Here is a 27,999-nt window from a genome sequence, read left to right on the forward strand (position 1 = left end):
CTCTCAAGATCTGGCAGTAGTGCTCTTTTATTTAGAGAATAGTGTGGAATAGCATGGGGACAGGACCCATGGGCAGTCAGAGCTGCTGCTGGCATGGGGAGCTGCTGCCGCCAGGGCCGCTGCTGCAAACATAAGTGGAGAGTAAGGCTAAATTTAAGGCATAGGTATGTGAGTTATCTCTTTACAAGACAAAGGGAAGAATATGTAAAAAGAGTTGTTAAAATGACATCAGTGCCGGTAGGGTCTGGTTATTGGGTGGTCCTATCACTTTTAGATAAGAATCAAACTGGATTGAGTAAATGGCAGAAGTCACTGCTTAAATATTATCCTCAGCCAAAGACAAAAGAGGATTTTGGGGGAGGGGGTCAGTTACATGAGGTTGCCAGACAGTAACCAACTTAAGTTCTTGCCTTTGGCATTGATTAAGAGTTTCTAGAGATAAGGTCATTTCTCTGCTTCCTGGCACAGAGAGGGAGGCATCTTTACAGATGGAGGTTTCCTTTACAAATGTAAATGTTTCCCAACAAAGGGCAAGCAAACTCGCTCCTGGGAGCCTGCTTCTCATCCACAGTTTTAAAATTAACCAGCCTAAAATCCTCATCATGCAGTGGGGCCCGAAAATTTGCCAGGTACTGTTTTTTGCATGCATTATCTCATTTAATTCTCACACAGCCTTATGAAATGCGTACTATTTTAATCCCAATTTTATTAATGGGGAGCTGGAGCACAGAGAGGCCATTTGTGTGGTGGTATGAATAGATCAGGCGCTAGCCGCTTCCATCATCTTGGTGTGTGTGGGGGGGTATGCGTGTGTGCGAAGTGATTAGGCTGCCTTTTCTTTCTTCTAGGGTCCGAAGACGCAGAAGAGAAATTCTCTGAGAAAAAGAAAAGTATAAAGGATACCTTCTCTGATCTTTTGGCCCCATCTGGTGGTTTGGAGTCTGACTGAACAAAGTGTTGAGCTGTTGTCTCCCCCTGCTGGTGAGAATGGTGGGGTCGGTCCCGCCGCCTCTGAGATCGTTTTTCTGAGGCGGTTTTGTGTGGAGGCGGTTTTGTGTGGAGGCGGTTACCCGGAGGCGGTTAGTACCCTTTCCGTCTGCTCTTCTCCGTGTTTTGTTTTGTTTTGTTTTATTTCCGTTTCCGACTGGTGGGGAGCTCCTTTCCAATGCGTAGCTTTTGTCCCAATACATCTATGGCTTGTTAAAGGTTCAACTTATTTTCTAGGTATTAAAAGAGCCTTTGCCTTACACATACAAATATATGAATATATCCTGTGTCAGAGCTGGAGATGTGGCTGAGGGAACTTGTTAATCAGAATTTTTTTTTCCTGTTAAACCAAGAAACTTGTCTCAAACATCTAACAAAAAACATACTTAAACATAGTATTAATTGGTGACAAAACTTTTATCCTTCCTTCCCTCTAGATAGTATCTGTATCAGTGAATTAATGTTTCAAAGAAGGACCATGATGGAGAGGAAGGGGATCTGGAAGCATGAAGCCTTTCAGATTTCCTCCTGGCACTTGTAGGCATCCTCCCCAAAACACACATCCTTAAGGATCCCCTTAGTTTTAGGGACGTTAAAATGGGATGAAGACTGGCCTAGTCTTCAGCTTTGTCCTGTAGTTGCCCCCATGGGGATGTCAGGCTTAGACCTTCTGTGCCTGTTGCTCTCAAATCTAGATGGTAAATGAGGGTATTAAGTTCATGTGGCTGCTAGGATGTCACAGCTGCTTGGAAAATGTGCTTCCACACAGTACAAGATCGCCCAATGCAAAAGCCTATTTTGCCAAGGCATTCCTCAAATTAAAAGGGAAATTGGTGATTCCTCCCTGTTAGGGTCACTCCGCATCCTAAAAGTAGCATATTTGTGTATGTTATATTTATTGATGCATTTCTTTAATAGCCCCATCATAAAGGTGTGCCTACTTTCAAGGAAAGCAGTGACTATCCAACTCTGTATAGAACCGAACAGTGGCTCATGTACTTAGCCACCCAGTAAGTACTCTTGGTGAGATTATGACAATACTGGTTGTGTTGACAAGAATAACATGTTCAACCACATGTGTGCTCTGAAATCCTTAGCAGTTTTATATTCACCTTACTTTGGCGCTTAGCACATTCTGTCTTGTAATTATTTCATTATGAGCTTTATCTTTCCAAATGCGGAAATGCTTGGGGAGAATGACTGTGTTTTACTCATTTACCCTGCAAGGGATATCACTAGGCTCATATATATTAGTAAGTGCTTAAGGATATTTACATAATTGAAAATTAGTGTGTACACCTGAAACTAATATAATATGTCAATTATATCTCAATTTAAAAAAGAAAGAAAGAAAATTAGTGGTAATGGTTGTTCAACAGCTGTTCCCAGAGCCATATAGAAAGTGCGTGGCCTCCGCCAAGAACATTGGACTTCCTTGGTCCAAACTGCCTGGCTTACTGCAGTAACTTCCTAACTGGTTCCACTGAGTCTTTTCTTGCCATTCTTCAACAGATTTTTTAAAAAAGAACCAATATATTTTATCAGCCATAGCTAGTTTTTTACAACAGCTTTATTGAAATACAATCCAAATACCATATAAGTCGCCCATTTAAAGTGTACAATTCAGTGACTTTTAGTGTATTCATAGAGTTGTGCAACCATCACCACAATCAATTTTAGAACATTTTCATCACTATTAAGAACGCTCATACCCTTTAGCTGTCACAGCCCAACTCCCCCAACCCTATACCTCCCCAGCTTTAGGCAACCACTAATCTTCTTTGTCTCTATAGATTTGCCTATTCTGGACATTTAATATAAGTGGAATCACACAATATGGTCTTTTGTGACTGACTTCTTTCACTTAGCATAACTTTTCCCAGTAGAGAGTTGTGACAACATGTGTAAAATGTTGTTTATGAGGGAAGCTGATTAGAGACTCAGTGCCAAGCCTTTTTATTGGGGGCTGGTCAGGCAGGCACCCTCTGCCTAGCACATACCAAAACTCTGAAGTCTCAGGAGGAAAGCTGGTGTCACCATAAACCATGTTGTTTGCACAGTCAAGGTATAGTGAGCTACTCTTATTAGTTAGGGTGGTGGTCAGGTGGTCCAACTCCCCAAATCCAACTTCTGCAGATCCTAGCCAAGGGCCAACCTTGTCAGTAGGATTTTCAAATAATAGCATTCTCAGGCATGCTATGCTAACTCTTTTCTACACAGATTTTGATAGGGATTGCATTGACTCTGTAGGTCAATTTGAGGAGGATTGCCATCTTAACAATATTAAGTATTTCAATTGATGAACATGGGATGTCTTTACATTTATTTAGGTCTAATTTCTCTCAGTGATGTTTTGTGGCTTTCAGTGTATGTCTTTACCTCATTTGTTAAATTTATTTCTAAGTATTTTATTCTTTTTGATGCCATTGTAAGTGGAATTGTTTTCCTTTTTCCTTTTTTTTGTGAGGAAGATTGGCCCTGAGCTAATGCCTGTTGCCAGTCTTCCTCTGTTTTTCTGTGTGTGAGCTGCCGCTATAGCATGGCCACTGATAAGTAGTGTAGGTCCGCGCCCAGACTTGAACCCGGGCTGCCGAAGCTGAGCACACCGAAATTAACCACTAGGCCGCTGGGGCTGGCCTGGTGTTAATTATTCTTTAAATGTTTTGTTTATTTCTCCAGTGAAATCATCTGGATCTGGAGAGTTCTTTTTTTTATTTTAAAATTACAAATTGAATTTCTTTAAAAGTATGGAGCTACTCAATATTCAATTGATGTATTTTATATTGAGTGTATTGTGGAAGTTTGTAATTTCCAAGGAATTTGTCCATTTCAACTAAATTGGCAAATTTATGTGTGGAGAGCTCATAGTATTCCCTTAATATCCTTTGGATGTCAGTAGGGTCTGTAGTGATGGCCTTTGTTTCATTTCTGATATTATTAATTTGTCTTTCTTCTTTGTCAGTCTTGCTAGAGGTTTGTCAATTTTATTGATCTTTTCAAAGAACCAGTTTTTTGTTTCATCGATTTTCACTATTGGTTTTTCTCTTTTAAATTTCATAAATTTCTGCTTTTATCTTACTTTCTACCTTATGCTTCTTTGGATTTATTTTCCTCTTCTTTTTATAGTCTTGAAATGGAGCTTAGATTATTGACTTTTAAGACTTTTCTTCTTTTCTAATGTAAGCAGTTAGTGCTATAAATTTTCCTTTCAGTACTGCTTTAGCTGTGTCCCACAAATTTTGATACGTTATATTTTCATTCTCATTCAGTTCAATGTATTTCTTGATTTGCCTTAAGTCTTCCTCTTTGATTGATGAGGTGTGTTGTTTACTTTCTTAGTGTTTGGGGATTTCCTGTTATTTTTGTTATTGATTCCATTGTGGTCAGAGAACACACTCAGTTATGATTTTAAATTTGCTGAGGTTTGCTTTCTGATTGAGGGTATGGTCTATTTTGGTGAGTGTTCCGTGGGAGCTTGAAAGGAATGTGTATTCTGCTCTTATTGGGTGGGGTGCTCTATAAGGGTTGATTAGATTCTCATATTGATGGTGTTGTTAAGTTCTTTTATATTCTTGCCAATTTTTTAATCTAGTTGTTCTATCAATTATCGAGATGAGGTTTTGAAGTCTCCAACTATAAATGTGGATTAGTCTATTTCTTCCTTGAGTTCTCTCAGATTTTGCTTCATGTATTTTGCAGCTCTGTTGGTTGGTGCATACACCTTTAGGATTTCTGTGTCTTCTTGGAGGATTGATGCTTTTACCATTATATAATATTCTTCTCTGTCCCTGGTAGTTTACTTTGCTCTGAAGTTTACCTTATCTGATACTAATATAGCTGCTCCTGCTTTTTAAAAATTAATGTATGTGTGATATATCTTTTTTCCACTTTTTAATTTTCAACCTACTTATATCATTATATTTGAAGTGGGTTTCTTTTTGGCAATATATCATTGGATCATATTTTTTTAATCCACTCTGCCAATCTCTGTCTTGTAATTCCTCTACTTAAATGATTTACATTTCATGTGATTATTGATCTGTTAGGGCTTCAGGCCACCATTTTATCTTTTTATTTTCTTATTATTCCCTCTGTTTCTCATTTATATGTTTTCTTTTTCCTGCCTTCCAGTTACTTGAACATTCTTTTGAATTCCATTTTGGTGTATCTATAGTATTTTTGAGTGTATCTCTTTGCGTAGCTTTTTTAGTGAATACTTGAGGTTTTACATTATATACAACTTATCACAGCCTACTGGAGTTGACATGTTACCTGTTTGAGGGAAGTGTAGAAACCTTTACTTTACCCTCCTCCATCTATATTATTGTTTTAAACATTTCCTCTACATACATTGAGAACCACATCAAACAGTTATAATTTTTGCTATAACTGTCAAACAAAATTAAGAAAAAAGCATCAGAAGGAAGATCTATTGTATCTACCTGTATTTTTGCTCTTTCCACTGTTCTTTCTTCCTGATGTTGCAAGATTCCTCCTATTACCACTTTTTCTACTTTGTGAACTTTCTATTCTTTTAAGGTGGGCATGTGAGAATGACTTGATTTCCCTTTCACTCCCGAAGGATATTTTCCTTGCATAGAGAATTCTGAGTTGACAGTTCTTTTCTTTTAGTGCTTTGAAAATATTGTGTCACCTCCTTCTGGCCTGCATGGTTTCTGATGAGAAATCCATTGCCATTCCAAAAAAAATCAGCCCCTATTAGAAAGGTGTCTTTTCTATTTTGCTGATTTCAAGGTTCTTTCCTTTGTCTTTAGTTTTCAGAAGTTTAGTTATGATGTGTCTTTGTTTGAATTTCTTTGGGTTTATCCTGTTTGGGATTCGTTTAGCTTCTTGAAGCTGCAAGTTTATGTCTCTCTCAAATTTGGGAAATTTTCAGCCTTATTTCTTGGAATGAATATTTTTGTAGAAAGATTACCAGAAGTAGAATCTCTGGGTAAAAGAGTTTAAACATTTAAAATTCAATAGGTATTTTCAAATAATCCTCCCAAAGTTTATGGCAGTTTTTACTCCTATTAACAGTGAATAAAAGTGCCTGTTTACCCACCGCTTTACCAACAGAAGTTATTATTAATCTATTAAACTTTTGCCAATGTCCTAAATAAAAACAATAAATTGCTGTTTTAATCTGCATTTACTTTTAGTGAAATTGAGCATATTTTAATGTTTATTTGCCACTTGTATTTCTTCTCCCATTTTTCATTTTCTTGCCAATTTTCTCAAGGGATGGTTCATCTTTTTCTTGTTGGTCGTGAAGTAATTTTTGTACATTTTGGAAATTATTCCTTTGTCATTTGTGTTGCCAATGTTTTTGCAGGTTGTTGTTAGATTTTTTAACCTTGTTTTTTGTTTGTTTTGCCAAAAAGAAATTTTAAATTTTTAGCTACTAAAATTGAGTCTTTTGCCTTCTCTAGATTTTTTTTGTGTTGTTTAGAAAGGTTTTTCCATCTGCAAGATTATAAAAATATTCTTTTATATTTTGTCTAGTATTTCCATGGTTTCAATTTCTCAGTTAAATCTTGGATCTACCTGAAATATATTTTCATGTGAAAGTGAGGTAGATAACAGCAGATCTTTTCCATTAGGATTTATTTTTTTAAAGATTCGCCCTGAGCTAACATCTTTTGCCAATCTTCCTCTTTTTTTGTTTCCTCCCCAAAGCCCCAGTACATAGTTGTATATTCTAGTTGTAAGTCTCTTTAGTTCTTCTATGTGAGCTGCTGCCACAGCATGGCCACTGAGAGACAAATGGTGTGGTTCTCTGCCTGGGAACCCCACCTGGGCCGCCAAAGTGGAGCATGCTGAACTTTAACCATTAGGCCATCAGGACTGGCTCTCTATTAGGTTTTAATACAGGGATGTAGAGGGGAGGAAAAATGAGAGTTTATGAGAATGTTGTATGCCTGGGAGGAGGGAAATACTGGAAAATGGTAGAGACAAAGGGCTGTCTCCTCTTTTCTCAGTGTTCTCTCTAAGTGCTACCCAAAGGAAAGATTAAGTCAACTGGAGGTGTGAAAGTTGAGAGAAAAACAAATTTAAAAAATTTTGGAAAAATAGTAACTTTACCCAATGACTTTTTTGTTTTTGTGAAAAGCTGGGAAGAAATAGGAAAAATGAAATTGCTTGTTTTGTGATTTTTGCATTGCTGTTGTTTTGGTGGATGGACCTTTTCCTCTCTTGACTAAAGAAGACTTACAGTAATTTGTGTTAATACTATATTTCCTTTATATTGCATCCCAGCAGGACACTTGTCTACAGTGATGACCTTAAAGGAAGATCCTCATTTACTTAGTTAACCGATATTTTTCAATCATCTGTCAAGGAGGCAGGTATGGGCTAATGCTTACGTGTTTGGTCTTTGGAATCAGACTGCTTGGGTTTAAATCCCAGTCTGACAGCTTACCAGCTGTGTGATCTAGGGCAAATGACTAAACTTCCCTGTGCTTCAAGATCTACTTCTGCAAAATGGGGATATTAGCACGTCATTATATTGTTGTGAGTGTCAGAACAGTGTCAAACATATAGTAAGCAATCAATAAATGTAAACTATTATTAATGCTAATCATTGGAGTTAGGACACAATAGATATGGTCCTTGTAGTTATGGATCTTGTATTCTTGAATGGGGAGGTAGGTTACAAAATTACAAATAGCAATAATTACTCTAAAAGAAATGTAAGAGGCTGAGATAGAGTATAATGGAGTGGGTGGAGAATCCTACTTTAGATAACGTGGTCAGGGAAGGCCTCTCTGAAGAGGAGACATTTAAGCTGAGACTTGAAGCATGAGGAAAAAAAACAAAAATGGTGGGAAGATTGTTTCAGATAGTGGGAACACCACGTGCAAAGTTCCCATAAGGCGAGAGATTCTGGTACAGTCAAAGCTTTGAAAGAAGACGATTATGGCTGGAATGGAGTGAATGAGAAAGAGAGTGTTATGAGACAAGGTTGATGAGATAGGGAGGACTTGCAGACCAGAGTAAGGAGTTTGGATTTTATTTTAAGTTCTGTAGTAAACCACTAAAGCAGGAGAGGGACATGATACAATTTTTCTTTTTTTTTAAAAAGATTGATCTTGCTGTTGTGTTGTATTTGCATTAGAGAAGGGCAAGATTAGAAAGGGGGAGAGCAGCTTGGAGGCTCTTGACAATGGTTCAAATGAGAGACTGTGGTGGCAGTGGAGATAGACAAAACTAGATGGAAATAAGATACATTTCTGAGGTAGAATCAACAGGATTCGCTGAAGGATTGGATATGGGAGGGAAAGGTGATGGAAAAGAGTTTGAATCAAGGATGATACCAGGTTTCTGACTTGATTAACAGGCTGCTTATTGTTAGTGCCATTGAATCAATTCTGACTCCTAGTAACCATGTGTACAGCAGGGTGGAACCCTGCCTGGTCTTTTTGTGCCATCCTCCCATCTTCCACTGCTCTAACAGACAATACTCCACTGCTATTCATAGGGTTTTCATGGACAATTTTTTCGGAAGTGAGTGGCCAGATCCTTCTTCCTAGTCTGTCTTAGTCCGGAAGCTCTACTGAAACCTGTCCACCATGGCTGACCCTGCTGGTATTTGAGATACCGGTGGCATAGCTTTCAGCATCACAGCAACACGCAGCCACCACAGTATGAAAACTGACAGATGGGTGGTATGGTTCCCTGACTGAGAAACAACCCTGGGCCATGGTGACGAGAGGCAGACTCTTAACCACTAGACCACCACGGCTGGCTAACAGGCTTGATGTAGTACCACTTTCTGAAATGGGGAACATTGGAGGAAGGATCAGGTTTGGTGAGGGTTGTGAACATGTTGAGTCTGAGGTGTCTATTAGACATCCAAATGGAGAAGTGGAGTAGCCAGTTGGATTTATGAATCTGGAGTTCAGGGCCAGCTTTTATAGATATTTAAAGTCATGAATCTGGATGAAATAACCTAGGGAGATTACAAAGAGAAGAGGGCCTGGGATGATGTGAATATTTTACCTTTAATGTAGAAGCAATGAGATACTAAAAGGAGAATGGGCTAATAATAAAGGTAGGGATGTAGTTTAGTAGTAGAGTATCTGCTGTATATGCAAGAAGTCCTAGATTTTCTTTCTAGCATCTCCATTTTCTCTTTGCCTCCTCAGAGCACAGGGCAGGGCTATAAATTTTTCAAGTTTTCTGTCAATTACTCATATGTATTTTTTCTAGTTCTTGGAACAAAGCAGGTGCTCAGTAAATATTTGTTGAATGAGAATATCTGGGTTGTAGTACCTGCTTTGTTACAATGAAGATTTGCGATATTGGGCAGCTAGCAAGTTATAATTTTGTTATCTGTAAAATGGCAGTAATAAAAGCACCTATCTTTCTGGACAGGATTTAAGACAATAAAAAATTTATAGCAATTAGCCCAGAATTAGTGCTGAATTAATGTTAGCTACTATTAGCTGTCAGCACTTCAGGTGCTTATCCATAAAATAGGGGCAATAATTTCTGCCCTGCTTCCCTCACAAAGCCATTTGTGAAGCTGCAGAAGTTAATGTTTGACTCTACAAAGGGTTATTAAAATTAATGTTTTAATTTACATTATACAGCCGGTCTCCCCTCTCCTCCATCAAGATTATTTAAATGAAAACGCATCTTTAAAGAGACCCAGTACTCCCGCCTGTCAGCCCACCCGGACCCAACCAATTGTACTCGAAACCACGCCCACTGCGGAGTCTATTAGCCGCAGAATTCCGTTTAAAAACACCCAGCCCCGCCCCTCCTTGCTAAGCAGCGCACGTCGCAACTCTGCACGCTGATTGGCTCCTGCTGGCCAATCACCACTGTGCTTCCTGTTGGGGTTGTAATTTTCAAAATTCGCCGCTGGGCCGATTGCGGGGAGCACAGGCTAGGTTGAGACGGACACCGGTCGCTACGACACGGAGCTGTGTTTATTTCCTGGGCCTCTCCTGGTCTAGGTGTGCGTTCATGGTCTTTCCTGTTCTGCTCTCAATCTCGATGTGAGGTAGGCGCTTTTGGGCTTGTACTGCTCGCAAAAATGCCCAGCTCTGTTGCACGTGGGTCGGTCTCCGAGCGTCGCTCCAGCCCCTTGTTACACGTTGCTTTCACTTGCGGCGATGCACGGCGTCCCTGCTAGAAACTTTTGTTTCGTTCTGCTGTCGGTCAGCAGTCTGTGGAATGAGCCCTGTAGGAGGTTGGGCAGGGAGTGTGTATTAGAGGGTGAGATGGCAAAGACTGGGTCCCAGCTTTTAGATGGAGAGACCAGTACACGTGCCTGAATCGGAGTACGTTTACAAAACGTCTTTTCACAAGTGAAAGTGTGCAGGGTCAATTTCATAAACAAGACGTATTTAAGTCAGAGAATGCTACTTGAGGGATGTCTTGTGAACTACAGGTTGAAGGATATGATACAAAGGAGGATGAAAACACGTGTCCCCTCTCCCCTGTTGTCCCCATTATCTCCACTGGCTCTCTTCTATCCCCGCCTCCAATGCCCTCACCTCGGGCTTTCCCACTGCTCTCAGCTATGGTCCACCTAGAATGTCAGAGGTCTAAGGGATCCTAGAACAGTGCTTCTTAAACTTTAAAGTGCATACAAGTCACCTGGGGATATTGTTAATTTGCACTTTGTGATTTAGTAGGGCTAAAGCGCTAACAAGCTCCCAGGTGGTGATAATATTGCTGGTCCATTGACTATGGTTTGAGTAGTGAAGAGGCTCTGGTCCCATTACCTCATTTTATTAGGTGGGGAGATGAGGCCTAGAGAGGGAACAGGGACTTGCTCAGTGACACCCAGACAGCTGGGGGCAGGGTCAGAACTCGACTTCAGGCATCTTTACAAGCCCAGCGCTGCTTTGACTCACACCGTGCTGCTCTCTCTCCCCAGTGTCTTGGTGTCTGTAACCAGCCTTTATCTATAAAATGAAGTCGCCACTCTTCCCTGTAGACTGTCTCGACAGTTTTGGAGTCTGAGCAGTTGGGCTTCTAAACAAGCCAACTTACCCTTGTGTGGGTTTCAGCACCATCCCTGGGATGCACAATGGGGTCTCCGACACTTATCAGTGTGTATGTAGGGGACATGGAAAGTGGAAAGGATTCTAATTTTCTTGTCCAAGTGAGGCTCAGGGTTCTGTCGGTGGTAGAAGTTGGGAGTGCTCTGCAGAGTGTCCTTTTATGAAAGTGTGTTTTTGGTGGTGTCAATCCACCAAATGTGGGCTAGGAGGGGGCCACATAGAGAGCGGTTGGGGTGCGAAGAGCCCAGGGACCATCTCAGACCCCAGCTCCAGCCCTCTCCTAGTGGCAGGGAAATCAGTTACTTAAAGCAGTGTGTGTCCCCCAAAGCAAGTGATTAGTGTTCAGGATAATGAAGGTGGTATTGACCATCATCTGAATAACCTTATTTTCTCTGAGGTTTTCGTTAACCTGTGATGTTATCAGCTGAAAGTTTTCTAGCCTGTTGACTCCAGCCTGATTTTTTCTTTTTCCTTGAAAGATAAAGGTTTCAGAACGTGAGTCGTTGGTCATCCATTAAAAAAATCGCATGGGGTGTGAATAATAATAGTGGAGTAAGTGGTTTTCATACAGTGCAGTTAAGGGTGGGTGCATCCAATTTAGCTTTGTTGCTGCTTGGCTGAGTTTTGAGGGGTGAGAGGGAAAATAGGTTTGGATTTGGGGGAAGAGGAGGAGAGTAAGACACACCATTTATTCTGAGTGCCTACCGTGTGTTAGGCTTCGCACATACAAATTTAAATTTGAGCCACATGATACCTCTGCAAGTAAGTGCTGGTATATCTCTTTTGCAAAAGAGGTTCAGAGATGCTAAGTTGGCTGGTTTAGAAGCCCAGTTGCTTCTTTAAAAAGCCTGTGCTCATTCTACCTCCTCACACAACCACACTATGGCCTTTCTCTGTGGACCGTGGACTTTTTTGAAATGTTTTTGAGTGTGATGAGAGAGACTTTGTGGTATTATAGAAAGAGCCCTGGGAAGAACTGGGCGATCTATGTTGCTTAATAGTTTGTCCTGGGTAGTAAGTCACTTAACTCATCTGGGACTATGAAATGGAAAGAATTGTACCTGCCCTGCTTACCCTCTGTTTTATTGTGAGGATCAACTGAGGTAATAAATGTGGAGGCGTGTACTTGTGCTGACCTTTCCTCACCGACAAAATGTTTAATACTTCTCCATCCAAAGGAAAACCCAAATCAGCCTTTCTCCTTTCTTAAACCTTCCCCTGAAGGTGCAGTCTTCTCTGCTTCTTTTTCTTACCTACCAGCGTGGTCCCAGCCTAGCCTTCAGCCCCCTTCTAACTCCTCCCCAACACATTCTTTATACTCCACATTCCAGACAACTGGGACATCCCTGAACCTGCTGTGCTTTACATGTTCAAGCCTCTGCCTGGGCTCAGGTTTTCTTTGCCTGGAAAACTCCTGAGTCTACTTGGGAACTTGTTTGTCGTTTGAGTCCAGATCAAATAGAACATCCTCTGTGAAGCCTTCCTCCACTCCCTGTCTCCCACAAGATTGCTCACTTTCTATTATGTTTCTATAGTACTTTGTATCTACCTTTATTAAATCATTTGTCACGTTTTTCTGTTACTGTTAGAGCTGTGCGTGTGAATACTTCTAGGATAAGATCCGTGATTTATTTGTGTGTGTATCTCCATTGCCTGAAGTATCTGGTACATGGTGGTAAGTTTGTTGCATTGCCTTTAGGATCTCTCTTAGGGAAGCATGTGTTTTGTCAAATTTAGTTAATTTGGGGTTTGAATGTGGGTGTAGCTGGAAGGGCAGTTGTATGTAAGTGGGCAGGGTCTCTGGTGTATCCAAATATCCTCCTAATAATGTATTTGCTTGTAAGACACATTAAGTGTATCCTAACTATTGAGGAATCACAAACTAAAAGAACCTTAAGGAATATAAAATGAGGTCCCACACTGAGATGGGGTGAAGATAGGACTCTCCCAAGGGCTGTAATAACTGTTAAATTTTTATGTCAAATGTTTTCAATAAATTAGTTCTTTCTGCTATCTCATCTTTTTAATTTTTTTTTCTCTAGCAGGTGTCTGGAACTGGATTACAGTTTCTTCTGACTGAACGCAGCCTTCAAATACTCTCTGGCATATCGTGCATACACGTGTGTGTGCAGTGCATCCTTTTATCTTCTCTGTAGCATCATTATAATTGCTATGGCCAGGACCCCATGCCTTTTAAAGAACATTAACCCTACCAGCTAGCCTTCATACTGTGTGATCTGTCATGTTCTTGATTGTTTTCAATGTAAAACTTTCATGTAATTTGTCCTCAGTGTTCCTAGGCCTAAACTAGGGACTAGGCCAAAGTCCCACTGCCCACAGAGGATGGCAGGCACTGTATTGGGCTTTTACATAGAGTATCTCATTTAATTTGAACAGTGCCCTTTAAGAGTTAGGTATACTTATCCCTCCTTTACAGATGAGATAACTGAAGCCCAAGGACTTTAAGCCACTTGCCCCAGGTTAAGTCTGGTAGGACCCAGGTTTGAACCCAGATGTGCCTAACTCAAAGTCTGTTTCCTCCTAGGGATGCTATAGAGAGACTGGGTTTTCTGAAGAATTTCCAGAGAATTCTGTGATGTTTCTGGTGAATGGTGTTTTAAAGAGTTGCTTTTTCATTGCAGCCCTGCATTGGATAGACGCTACTGAATCTGTAAGAGATGCCACTGTCACTACCACCCCGAAGCTCTGAACCTGAGACTAAGAAATCTCAGTCCAGCAAAATTGTGCCCAGTGGTCATGGCCGACCTGAAAAGGTTAGAGCAAGCTGTCTCTTCCAACAGTGTCCTGAGTAGCCTCCTCCTGTGTTTGCTTAGTCCCTATACTCACCCCTACATCTTTCAGAATATGTGTGGTTTAATCTGAGAAAATGGGAAGGAGTGGCAGCTCTTGTAGTTGGAGAAGACCAGAAAATTAGAACTTGGAGAGAAAGTGTGAACTCTTCTTCCCCATAAATGCGTGGCTGAAATGAAGGCCACCCTCTCCAACCTTCAAAAGCAAACAACACTTAGATTTCATTAAGGATCATGTCTCTACTCTTACTTTCTCTGAGATGCTCAAAGAACCTTGCCAGGAGGGTGCTTGGTACATCCTGGGGAGAGTATGAAGATTAGGTCAACAAACGTAATTTCATGCTTTTTACAGCTATTAAATTTGAAGAATGGGTACATTTTGACTCTGCTGTTTTGACCTTGTGGATAGTCAGACATTGTCATTCCGACCCAGGGATGTTCTATGTTCATCATCATACATATTTTAATCAGAATTTTACTAACACTGATGAATTGTCGTTAAGAGAGTATTTCATGGAACAAACATCGTTAGGTCCATTTAATTTCCTTGATTGGCTTTCTCTTAGCACAGATAAACATTTTCTAATCATTTTCATTTTTGTTTTGCTAAAATAATTTTCATGGATGAGCCAAACGTTTTTTTTTCTATGTAAATTTGGCAAGAAAGATTTGATACGTTGATCAGATATTTGTCCATATCAAATTTTCTGATTAGAGTTCTGCCATTGTAAGTTTTCTTTGGTGGCATTATTTTTCCAAATCCAACTTTCTTGGGGCACATTTAGCAAATCTAAATTTTATTGAATTCAGTTTCACCTGTGAATTTTATTTGGGGCTGATTGTTTCTACCAGTAATATTAAGTAGGAATTGGATAACAAACCGATAGTTTATTTCTTAGCTAATTTGTAAGAAAATAATATTTTTTGCTAATTATTTCCACTAGGATTATTTATCATGAACTAGATAAAAGACTAATAGTTTACTTATTTCTTAGCTTAATCATTTAGAGAACAGAAGTAATTTTTCTCAGCTCTTTCAGGATTGCTCTACTCTTCTGGATTGGTCTATTGTATTAGGAATCCAAGTCTCTAAATTTCTGATCACTTACTGTGTCGTGTACTAACTCTTCATGGTATAGATGGAGAACAGAGCAAATAAACGATCTGACCCTGAAGTTCTGCTTCACATAGCAACTCTCTGATATAGGTAGGGCAGAGTTTGTTCTCATTTCATAAAGGAAATCTGATACTAAGGAAAGTTTTACCAAATAAAGAACTGTTAGGGAGTAGAAGAACCCTGCAATGTGATTGACCTGAACACTTAACCCCGTAGAGATGGTCTTACTCGTTTGGGAGTGGGATCAGGCATGTACAGATATACAATACCTAGAAAGCAAACCCCCTTTGCTCCAAAATATTCACCCTTCCTCCCTTCCCCCATCCCTCCCTTGTATACACTAACAATTATGGATTACTATGAATTAACAAACTCCTTTCTTAAAATAAAAATTTTTCCCTGTGAAATTTAAAATCCTATTGGACTATATACTTTTAAAATACTATTTCTGTCCATTTACAGTTTATACAGACATTTTTTTGCTTGTATTCTCTTATTTGGTCCTCAAATAAGGTAGGTTATCATTCCAATTTTACTGATAAGAAAATTGTGGCTCAGAGTTTAAGTGACTTATCCAAAGTCAACAGCTAGTGAAGAGCTGATCTTGGACTAGTATCTAGGAGTGTGTCTTATTGTCCTTACTGGGAATGTCTTAAATCAACTACTTAACATAAGAGACACTTAAATATTTGTTAAATGATTAAATTAATTTACCTGCCAGCATCCATATTAAAGTGATGACCAGGAGTGGCAGGGGGTGGTGCTGATGGTTAATCGTGGATAGGATAACCATAAATATGGGAGGAGTAAGAGGGAAAATTAGCTTCACCAAGCTGTTTTACTCATTCTGAGAGTTACACTGGAGGTCATCTTGTCTCCTCATACACTTGTCCCCAACATCAATGATTCTCCTTCAGGGACTCTCTAAGCAACAGTGAGTGCTGAAATTTCCTTTTGTTGTAGTTTATTGGGGTTTATTATATGCATCCCCCAGTATATGCTTGGAGATTCTGGAGTTTCCCCCTGAACCCCAAAGATGACTGAAGTCCCTGAAAAGGCTGTTCACAATTGGATATGCTCATTTACCTCTTTTCCTTTTTTAGAGAGGGGAGAATTACCAAGCAAAGATATCTCCATCTTCACCTCAGGGACCATTCAAAAAGAGATCAGCTTTTGAAGATCTCACCAACGTGAGTATGCTAGTCCAATCCTCTGCCATTATGTTGCATAAGGTTTAGACAACCTCTTCCTTAAGGGACCTTTCCAGTTTACCAGACCCTGACCCTCTGGAATGTTGACGGCTGACTTTATTTGGAATCAATGACCCAATTTCAGAAACTGCAGGGGCTTTTTTGCTGGCACATACCATCTGGATTAATTGGTAGAGTTTTCTAGAAGCAGCAGAGTGATTATCAGATATGAAATTGTAGACAAATATGAAGACTATGGGATCTTGCATTTAGATAAAGTCCAGAGGTGGCTCAGCGGGCTGCCTAGGCCTTGGAGGTAAGTACTTTGATAGATTCATTGTAGTCTAGGGCAGTGTTTATCAGTTTAAGCACTATGGGCATTTGGGGCAGGGAATTTTTTCTATTGTGTAGGACTGACCTCAGCCAACATCCCTCTCCCCCAGGCCTTAAGTTTTAGCAGCATCCCAGTCATAGTGTCCCCTGATGTTCAGAACCATTGAGGACTTCAGCTTCATGATCTAGTCCTCAATTATGGGGATCTAGAAGCTCAATTTTGATCATAATTCTTTTTTTTTTTTAAAAGATTGGCACCTGAGCTAACAACTGTTGCCAATCTTCTTCTTTTTTTTTCTTTTTTCCTGTTTTTTTCTCCCCAAATTTCCCCAGTACATAGTTGTATATTCTAGTTGTGGGTCCTTCTAGTTGTGGCATGTGGGACGCCACCTCAACATGGCCTAATGAGCGGTGCCATGTCCGCACCCAGCATCCGAACCCTGGGCCGCTGAAGCGGAGTGCGCAAACTTAACCACTCGGCCATGGGGCTGGCCCCTTGATCAGAATTCTTGAGTTCACTTCCAAGTTATCTCCTTTCTGGTATTATTAAGGTATAAGCAAAAATCAGAATTAATAGTTAGAATGATATTAATTGAATATAGTGTAGAATCAGGCCAAAGGTCATCTTTGGTCTTAGAAAATATTAATAAATGATGTCTACTGAGTGCTTACCATGTGCCAGGCTCTATTCTAAATACTTTTTCCTATATCAATTCACTTACTCCTCCTATAATCCTATAAAGCAGATACTATAATTATCTCCACTTTATAGATGAGGACTTACCCAATGTTGGTTTTGAAGTCTCCTTCATCTAGGATACAGAGAACCCTGGTGAACTATTCTTGCCCTCCATAGTAGTGTCCTTCTGTGGCTACCAGAATACTTGCATCTACTAGATAATATTTTACCCCCTTGGACAGGATTGGATAAGCATTGACAAAGTTCTCTCCTTTGGATCTCAGGTCTTCTGATGCTATGCGACCACCTTTGTGCTAACACAGTCTCTTCCCCACGCAGATTACAACATGTATGACTAGGTTACAGCTTTCCACATAATGTCAGATTTACCATAGATTGGTTGAAAGAGACCCCTCCCACACAGACCTATAAAATTTGATTCATTTCCTGACTTATTTAGCCATAGATCTAGAAACTTGGCTGACATAAGGTAGTCACATAAATCAGGAGTGGATGCCACCCATCTTACTGTAGCTTCCCTTGGCCCCCAAAGTCCCTGATGGGAGTGTGGTGACACTGTGCAAAGCAAGGTCTCAGAGCATATGAGAAACTTTCTTGCTATGTCTCAGTCCTTTTTTAAATGAAGTTTATATCACCCTTTATAAAGAACAAACACAAATAAACCAATAGGAAATACATGCAGATATCCAGGACCCTCCTGGTATTTTAATTGAATTCAACTTCTGTTGGGTCACATCCTCATCCAGGGTGGGAATGGGGAAAGCAAGGTATCCTTGAGCAGTATCTGTCTCTAGCTTTCCAGAATCTCAGAAAGCTCATTTCCCTTTTGCATTCAAGTTCTGAAGGTTCACTTTGGTCGCCTTGAATGGTCTTCGGTGCTTTCCAGAGACAGTTCCATCATTACAATGTATCTAAGCCATTCCTAGGGTTGGACATTTCTGCAGATGTCTGAGCTCATCTGTTTGAGAGTAGAGGGCTCTTTTCTGTCTGAATTTTGGGAATTCCCTGTATGATGATTTGCTTCTTCCTGTCAGTATTACTAGGCCTCCATGTCAGCCTATCTGTCTTCTCCTCAACATTCGCCACAGTGAGGTCCTGGCCTGCCAAAACAGTTGATCTGTTTTAATTAGTTAATCTTCTCTGAGTGTTTTTCTTTCCCTCTCCTTTATCATTCTAGCATGGGAGGGACTTTTGATATGTAAGAGCTGGTCCTAAGCCAGTAGACAAGGAGATAAGGTCTATATTCATGTTTACCTAAATGATTTTTGTGTCAATAGGATTTTCATCTCTATTTTCTTATTTCTTGGTGAAAGAATTATGGGAAAGGACAGATAAAGGTCCCCCTGAGCTTAGATCTGAAAACAGTGCTTTGAACCTTGACATCCGGCAAATAGAGAGTTTCACCCTGGGGGTTAGGGTCTTCACCTCTCTCCTGCCAAGAACCTACTTCTTTTCCAATTCTGAGTCTCAATTGCACATATAGGGAGTTGTAAAACTTTGGGTGAAGTTAAAATGGAAACTGTAGCAAACTCTCCGAAGAGCAGAGGTGGACGACTTGAGAGCCTAAGAAATAATTCCCTATTGGATTGTAGTTACTTATTATGATCTGATGATACAAGGCCGTAATTTGTTTTTTATATTTCATTTGGAAATAATTTCAAATTTACAAAAAGTTGCAAAAATAAAAAAATAGTACAAAGAACACACATGTACCCTTTACCTAGATTTCACCTACTGTTAACGTTTTATGCCATTTGCTTACATATGTCCTGGTCCTTTACCCTTAGTACTTCAGAGTTTATTTCTTCAGAGAAATTGTCTTATATAACCACAGTACAGTTAACAACTGTATAAATTTACATTGATACAGTATTTTTATGTAATCATCCATATTCCAGTTTTTTCAGTTGATTTTATAAGGTCAATGTTATGCACATTTTTTCCCCTCCCATAAAGGATCCAGTCTATGGTCATTTGCTTGTCATGTCTCTGGCTTCTTTTAATCTGGAACATTTCCATAGCCTTTCTTTGCTTTTTATGACATTAACACTTTTGAATAATACAGTCCCACCCAAATCCCCCCCGCCCCCCGCCTTTTATTTTTTTAAGGATTGGCACCTGGGCTAACAACTGTTGCCAATCTTCTTTTTTTTTTTTTCTGCTTTATTTCCCAAACCCCCCTGGTACATAGTTGTATATCTTAGTTGCAGGTCCTTCTAGTTGTGGGATGTGGGATGCCACCTCAACGTGGCCTGTCGAGCGGTGCCATGTCCACGCCCAGGATCCCCAAATCCCCCTTTTAAAGATAGGATATTATACTGATGTTATACATTCTTGGCTGGAATACTGTGTAGATGATGTTCTGTCCTTCTTAGGGTGTCACATCTGGAGATACATGATGTTCCTGTGCCCCTCATTGATGATGTTATAATTTTGATCACCCAGTCAAGATGTTGTTTGGTTTCTCCACTGTGTAATTACTGTTTATTTTTTTTCTTGCAACTAATAAGCAGTCTGTGGGACACACTCTTAAGAGCCTGCAAATATCCTGCTCTTCATCAATATGTCCTAGATTTAGCAGCCATTGGTAATTTTTGCCTAAACCAGTCTTTATGGTTATTTTTCCAACTCTAGCACTTGCTCCCCATTTACCAGTCTGCCCTTGGCGTTCTACCACAAGCATGAGCCTTCCCTTCCCTGTTTATTTATTATTGGTATGGACTTGTGAATTCCTATTTTTTCATTAGTTTATTATTCATTATTGTAGTTAATTATTTTGGTGCTCAAATTGTCCCAGATTTGGCCAGTATGGTCACCTTCAGTCTGACTACTGTGAACTTGTGACACACTCTCATAATTTTTTTGAGCATTTTCTTTCTATCATAACAGGATGTTCTAGGTTCATCTTGTGCCGATTTTATCTCAGCCGTGGAATGGTATTAGAGACCAAGATCTCAGTGCTAGCTGTTACTGGAGTGTCTGCTTTTTCTGCCCTTTCAGCAAACAACTTGGCAATGTCTGCATGTATATACACATACATACACACATATATGTACGTAAACATATGTGTACATTTATCTATATACACAGATATACGCACAGACCTATATACTCAGATGTATATATACATATACCTATTTAAGAAATGATGAGTTCTCACAGCTCCCATTCCAATACACAGTGTTCTTTCTTGCATTCCCCAATCCATATTTGTATGTTCCTTCTTTGGTGAGAACCCTGGTGCCGAAGAACATCAACACTTACTCAATACTGTAATACATCTAAAAAAGTTTCAAAATTACTTCATCCATACCAACATAATAAACAAACTTACGAACAAGAGTTCCAGATTTGTTTTCAATATTCTCCACCACTCCACAAACCCATCCTGACTGAGGATGTGTGCGTTGAAGGTATAAAGTCTAATACTGTGTTTACTTGGATTAGTTGTTTCTTGTCTTATATTTTTTTCTGTTTTCTTTTTTCCTTTAGTGTGATTATAGTATTTATTTGGAATATAATTAGGTTCAGTTTGTTTCATGTTAAAGGCATAACTTTTAAATTTACTTGTACTGACATTATTCACAGTCCCATGATCTCCTATTATTTAGTAGAATTCGTCATAATTAGAATTTGTGGTGGGGCTCCCCAGAGCCCCATGTTAAATAAATATCCCCTCAGTTAGATGTAGTACATGTATCACAGGTAGTGTTGTGTGAGAGATCTACCCTGAAAAGCTAGTTGATCTTGGCATGCTCAGGCAACAAAGCCAGTTATATTGCCCCTTTTTTCAAAACACTCTGACCATCTTATGGGGTGAAAGTGGAATGTGATGTTAACAAAACATCTTTTTTTGATTTTGCCAGCGAGTATGCCTGACATGGAGATCAGATCTACACCCTGTGTACCTTGGAAACACTTAGGGCTGCTCTTTAGCTAGTATGTACCAGTACTACTGTACGATTAGCTTCTATTGTGATAGTCGGCACCAGTGCCGTACTGGTTGTGAGAGGTTTTGATTATCGTTCCTGGGGACACCCAAACAAGGTGTCCAGGGTAGGGATGTGAGTCAGGACTTTCCGGTAAGAGTCTCCTATTTCTCCCTCACTCCTTTTTTGCAGGCTTCTCAAAGTCAACCTACCCAGCCCAAGAAGGAAGCCAATAAGGAGTTTGTTAAAGATGTTTCCAAGAAGATAAACAAGAATACACCTGCTCTTGGGTTGGCCAAAAACAATGAGATGAATGTGAAAAGGTGAGTAAGAAGGGGCTCAGATGGCATTGTTTTATACGGTAAAGGAGAGCACGATACCATCCTTTGGATGGTAAAGGATGCATGACATCCTTTTGACTCCCTTTTGTCTCCATTGAGAACATGTTTAGTGAGCCACAGTGGTGATTACTACATTAACCCTGGTTGCTGAGGTGGGCCCAGCTGTGGTTGCTGAAGTGTTACAGGCCTCCCCTCTCTCTCTTTTTCTATAGTGTGTGTTGTCATTGAAGAATTTGCCAAAAGATCTTGTGCTCATCTTTTCTTTCTTTTAGTAGTAATTCAGTCTCTGTTTGAGCTATCTGTGCTTGAGAGTGTGGGGGCAACTTAACTTTTCTGGGGGATTCTCAGCGCTGGTTGATAGCTTGTCAATCTGCTTATTCCGTTAGAAGCTTTAGGGGAGATTTGTTCCTTGTTACTGGAGAGAATTACTATCTCCCTAGGCCAAAGACATGTGTTTTCCACCTGTTGCAGGAAACTGTTCACAGGTTCTGCAAGTAGATATGAGTATTCTCATCTAGGATTGGAAAAAGGATTTACCCCTAGGAAAACTTTTGTTGGAAGAAGAGTTAGAAAGTGGAGTGAGACCTTTCTATATCCTCTCTTTATTCCAGTGGGAATTACTTCTTCATGGAAGAATAAAATAGACTGGATAGGTAGCTATAGCAGGGCTAAGCATGGGTTCCAAAGGGTAAGGGGAAAAAGTTGGAGGACTCCAGAAAATTTACATGCCAGATCCACAAGATATTTTGCTAATTACCCAGCAGAAAGAAATCAAAACAGAAGATTAGCTTTTAACCCTACTTGATTTCTAGCTGAAATGGAATTCCTGGGATTTGCATGTATATTTTAACCTTAATTCCATGCATTATTTTCATTTGAATTTCTTTCATCATTTTGACTTTAGCAGGGAAATCCTCACAAAATGCCATAAACATTCTTGCCTTCATTCAGGGTTCAGTGGAATGAACCCTAATAATAGCGCTAGAACTAGTAGCTAACATTTATTTAGAGCTCACTATAATCACACATTATTCTAAGTGAGTTTTTCGGTAACAGCTTTATTGAGATATAATTCACATACGATACAATTCACCCATTTAAAGTGTACAATTCAATGGCTTTTAGTGTATTTGCAGAGTTATGTAGCCATCGCTACGATCAATTTTAGAACATCTTCATCAACCCCAAAAGAAACCCTGTACCTTTAGCTATCACCTCTCAACTCCCTCATCCTCTTCAGCTCGAGGCAACCAGTAATATGCCTTCTGTCTCTCTAGATTTGCCTATTCTGGACATTTCATATAAATGGAATTATACAATATGTGGTCTTTTGTATCTTCACTTAGCATAATGTTTTCAAGGTTCATCCATGTTGTAAGTAGATATCAATACTTCATTCCTTTTTATTGCCAAATAATATTCCGTTGTGTGGATATATGATGCTTTGTTTATCCATTCATCAGTTGATAGACATTTGGGTTGTTTCCACCTTTTGGTTATTGTGAATAGTCCTGCTATGAACATTTGTGTACAAGTTTTTGTTTGAGCACCTATTTTCAATTCTTTTGCATATATACCTAGCAATGTAATTGCTGGGTCACATGGTAATTTTGTGTTGAACTCATTGAGAAACTGCCAAACTGTGTTCCACAGTGGTTGTGTTATTTTACGTTCCTACCAGTAATGTATTAGAGTTTCCAATTTTCCACATCCTTGGCCACTCTGGCTATTTTCTTTTTTTGTGCTGGCTATCCTAGGGGGTGTGACATCCTTGTCCTCCAAGAATTGAGTGACCAACTTATTCTTGTTTCCTAGTACTTACCCAGTTTTAATACTGAAAGTCTTACATCCTAGGAGCCCTCTCAGTCCCAGACAAATAAGGACAGTTGGTCACTTTATCAAGGAAGCCTACTCTGATCACCTCAGGCTTATAAGAAGCACAGAGAGTTAACTTGCCCAAGGTCACCCAGCCAGTAAGTGGAGGAGCCAGGATTTGAATCCAGGTAGTCTAGCTCTAGAATGCATGCCATTTATCATAACTAGACTATCTTTATCATAACTAGACAATCTAAAAGTTCTCATCAGGAGGGACCTGGAACCTATCTGGTCAGGTGGACTCTTTTGAGGCGCTTCCTTTTTTTTTCAACCATTCAGTGGGTTTTAAAATTATATTCATAGAGTTGTACAGCCATCACCACTACCTAATTTTAGATTAGATACCCCTCACAGAGAAACTTGTACCCACCAGCAGTCCCTTCCCTTTCCCAGTCCCCCTTTATACCCTCCTCCTTGCCCCTCCCCAGCCCACCACCAATCTACTTTCTGTTATGGATGTACCTCTATTCATATGTCTATTCTGGATGTTTCATATAAGTGGAATAATGTGATATCCAGTCTTCTGGAGGCACGTACTCTGTTCAGACTGATGATTGTATTTGCCTTCAGTCTTCTCTCTCTTCTTATTCTGATTTTTAGTTTTCCAGTGATTTGGTCACACTAGGTTAGTTGCTCTATTTGGACATGAAATCCCATTCAAAACAAAGCTTGCATCTGATACATGTGAACAAATGTCTGTTTTAGTCTTTTTTATTACCTTCAGCAGGAAAGTATCTCATGAATAGCCTGGGTAAAGGGAATGTGGTTAGATATCACCAATATTAAGTACTAGCTCACCTTTCTTTTATAAGCCTCTTATAAGCCTTTCTTATAATCCTGTCTCATAAGCCTTCAAACAGTATTAATTTAAACCTGCATTTTACCAGATGCCTGGTTCTGATAGACAAAGACGAATAAATGCATCTAGTGAGGGAGACTGATATATAAGCAGATAACTCATACAATGTGGTATTATAATAAAAGCCTTTGTATATAAATAAAGGTAATAAGTCATATATGAGAAAGCATGTCATGAATTTCAGGGGAAATTTTTCAGAAAAGTATTGGAACCTGGGCCATAGAAACCATATAGTGTGCTACTTAGTTGATTCACTATGGTACCCATTGATTTTTACCCTCTAATCTGTCTCCTGGGGTTGAAGCCCCTTTCACTTCCAAGCCTTTGGTAAATATAGCAACAAGGTGAGATGGTAGGTGAGGATTCTAGGAACTACATTCTTCTTACTCAGACATTGTTTCCTTTACAGGTATAAGCTGGAACCCTCACCAGTAGTCATCTCTACTACCTTGGTACCAAACGTTATGCAGAAACAGCTCATTCTGGAAACATCCACCATCTCCAAAACACCCACTACTGAAGAGGCATCTCTTTTCAAAAAGCCATTTGTTGTAAAAGAGGAACCCACTACTGAGGATACAGCCCTCATCAAGAGGTCATTATCTTTAAAAAAGTGCACAAATGAGGGGGAGGTGTCTCTCTTGGAGAAGCCACTATCCTTGCAGGAGGAGACTGACAGTGATGATGAGTTTGTTTTAGAGCCAAAGACTTTTGGGAAAAAGCATAAAACTGAAGAGGCAGCCATCACCAAAAGGACATTATCCTTAAAGAAGATGCGCACATATCAGAAGGAGGAGTTGGTCTCGCAGGACATCAGCGTTGAAGAGGATTCCTCTATGGAGCTGATGAACTTTAGGAAGAAGCCAAAAATGGAGGAGGCAACCTCCACCAAGAAGCTGTTATCTTTAAAGAAGAAGTGTACCACTCAGGGGAAAATGTCCCATATGAAGAAACCACTAGTATTGTGGAAGACCACCTCTGAAGAGAAGTCAGTCATTAAGGAGCTGTTGTCCTTTAAGAGAAAGCCTACCAGTGAGAAGGAGCCCCTTTTCCAGGAGCCATCTGCATTGCAAGAGAAGCACACCACTGAGCAAGAAGTATCCATCTTGCGGAAATCATTGGCCTGGCAGGAGAAGATGGACACTGAAGAAGAGCCCCTCTTTACGGAGCCATTGGCTTTCAAGAAACCTACCACTGAGGAGCCAAACCTCATCAAGAGGCTATTATCTTTAAAAAATAAGTGCACTAGTCAGGGGAAGATGGCCTACTTGAAGAAGCCATTAGTATTGCAGAACACCGCCTCTGGAGAGAAAGCACTCATTAAGGAGTCATTGTCTTTTAAAAAAAAGGCTACCACTAAGGAGGAGTCCCTCTTCCAGGAGCGGTTTGTGTTGCAAGAGAAACACACCACAGATGGGGGGATGGCCCTGTTGATGAAGCCATCGGCATTGCAGGAGAAAAAAGACAGTGAAGAGGAATTTCTTATGGAGCCAATTTCCCTTAGGAAGAAGCATACTACCAAGGGGACAACCCCCACCAAAAAGCCATTACCTTTAAAGAAGAAGTGTGCCATTCAGGGGAAGATGTACCACTTGAAGAAGCCACTAGTGTTGCAGAAGACCACCTCTGGAGAGAAGTCATTCATTAAGGAGCCATTGTCCTTTAAGAAGAAGCCTACCACTAAGGAGTCCCTTTTCCAAGAGCCATCTGTATTGCAAGAGAAGTGCACCTCTCCAGAGGAGGTGTCCATCTTGAAGAAGCCCTTGGCCTTGCAAAAGACTCCAGCTGAGGAAGAGTCACTTTTTAAGGAGCCTTTGGCTTTGAAGAAGAAGCATACCATTGAGGAGGGAACCCCAACCAAGAAAATATTATCTTTAAAAAAGAAATGTACCACTCAGGGTAAGATGTCCTGCTTGAGGAGGAGGAGTCCACTTCAGGGCACCAGTGAAGAGGAGTTCCTCTTCAAGGAATCATCTGTGTTGCAAGAGAAGCACACCACTCAGGGGGAGGTGGCCCTCTTGAAGCAGCCATGGGCATGGCAGGAGAATATTGACAGTGAAGATGAATTTCTTATGAAGCCAGTTTCCTTTAGGAAGAAACATACCACAAATGAGGCAACCTCTACCAAGGAGCTGTTATCTTTAAAGAAAAAATGCACCACTCAAACAGTCTGCCAAGAACTGCTGGACTTGCAGGATATGACTGGCAAAAATAAGGATTCTTTCTTTATGGAGGCAATGTCATTTAGGAAGGAGTCTTCAACTGAGGAGGCTGTCCTCACCAAGACACCATTATCTTTAATGAAGAAGCAAATTACTCAGGGGAAGATGTTCCCTTTAAAGAAGCCCCTGGTCTTGGAGAAGACCACCTCTGAAGAGGAGTCACTCTTTGAGAAGCTGTTACCTTTTAAGAAAAAGCCTACAACTGAGGAGGAATTCCTCTTCCAGGATCCATCTGTATTGAAAGAGAAGCACATTACCCTTCAGGAGGTGTCCCTCTCGAAGAAGCCATTGGCCTTGCAGGAGAAGACCACCACTGAAGAAGAATCATATATTAAAGAACCATTGACCTTGGAGGAGAAGCCTACCACTGAGGAGGAATTCCTCTTCCAGGAGCCATTTTCATTGCGTATAAAACCTACCAACAAAGATGAGTCCCTCTTCTGGAAGGCTTTGGCCTTGCAGAAGAAGACTGATACCAAAGAGGACTCATTGAAGAACCTGTTGGCTTTGCAGGAGAAATGCACCACTGAAGAGGAATTGCTTTTCAAGAAACCATTGATTCTGAAGGAGCTCCCCACTGAGGCAGCAACAAGCATGGAGAGAGAATTATCTTTAAAGAAGAAGCCCACTGCTCAGGGGGAGGTGTTCCTCTTTGAGAAGCAGTTGGCCTTGCAAGAGAACATTTCCAATGAAGAGGAATCCCTTATGAAACAGCCACTGACCTTGCAGGAGAAGCCTAGCTTTGAAAAGGAGACCATCCTGAGGGAGTCCTTGGCCTTGCAGGAGAATCCCACAATTGAGGAGGAGGCTATGCTGAAGGAGCCCTTGGCCTTGCAGGAGAATCCCAGCAGTGAGATGGAGGCCCTTTTCAAGGAGCCAGTAGCCTTTCAGGAGAAGCCTACCATCAATGAGACATCCAATTTCAGGGAGATATTTTCCTTGAATGAAACACTCACCACTGGGAAGGAGTTGTCTTTCAAAGAGCCATTGGCCTTGCAAGAGAATCCCACCCACAAGGAAGACACCTTTCTCAAAGATTTCCCGATCCTTCAAGTTGAGACCAGCCCACATGTGTCCAGCACTGCCCCTGAAACCAGACTAGGCATGTCCAGCACTGCCACTGTGTCTAGTGTGGGCAAGTTCAGTAGCACAAGCAAGTCCAGTGCTTGTGAATCCAGTTCCAATAAACCTTTCTCATCTCAGGGCAAGAGATCACAGAAGGAGGTATTCTGCTCTCTTTTTTCTTACATTAGATGATGTATTCTTTGTTGTCCTGGAGGTGGCTGCTAGCAAAGAGATTTATTTTGCCTTCCTAAGCAACTGAGCTAAACATAGTAAGCTACAGTAAATCAAATTGGCCTTGTAGAATATCTTGACTTCCTGATAGGCATAGTGATACATCCAAGCAATGAGAAAGTATTTATTCCAGGAATACCCGCAAGAGTCTGGAATACTGTATACATATATTTGGGCTTTGCAGTAATGGTTAGACAATGTCTTTCAGGAAACTGCCTTTCTTAGTAATTGCAATCTGTATTACAGTGGGCTTCAATCAATAAAGCTCACAGAGATATCTCCCAAGGAAGATGGTCTTTAAGTTGTAAATTGGAAGGACAA

The 27,999-nt window shown here is 40.3% G+C and overlaps 1 protein-coding gene across 6 annotated transcripts in view; it reads left to right on the forward strand.

Annotated features, from left to right (window-relative positions):
- The first annotated feature begins 1,019 nt into the window (after positions 1 to 1,019).
- CCNB3 (cyclin B3) overlaps positions 1,020 to 27,999 on the forward strand; it is a 55,242-nt gene continuing 28,262 nt past the window's right edge. Inside the window, exons 1-5 of one of the 6 annotated variants that reach the window (XM_070256687.1) lie at positions 1,020 to 1,079; positions 13,649 to 13,780; positions 16,037 to 16,123; positions 21,278 to 21,408; positions 24,570 to 27,606. In XM_070256687.1, the coding sequence (XP_070112788.1) occupies positions 13,685 to 13,780; positions 16,037 to 16,123; positions 21,278 to 21,408; positions 24,570 to 27,606 (3,351 nt within the window). In that variant the 5' untranslated portion in view covers positions 1,020 to 1,079; positions 13,649 to 13,684. 6 annotated transcript variants of the gene reach the window in all.

The sequence above is a fragment of the Equus caballus genome, chromosome X (assembly GCF_041296265.1).
Source record: "Equus caballus isolate H_3958 breed thoroughbred chromosome X, TB-T2T, whole genome shotgun sequence".
NCBI lineage: Eukaryota > Metazoa > Chordata > Mammalia > Perissodactyla > Equidae > Equus > Equus caballus.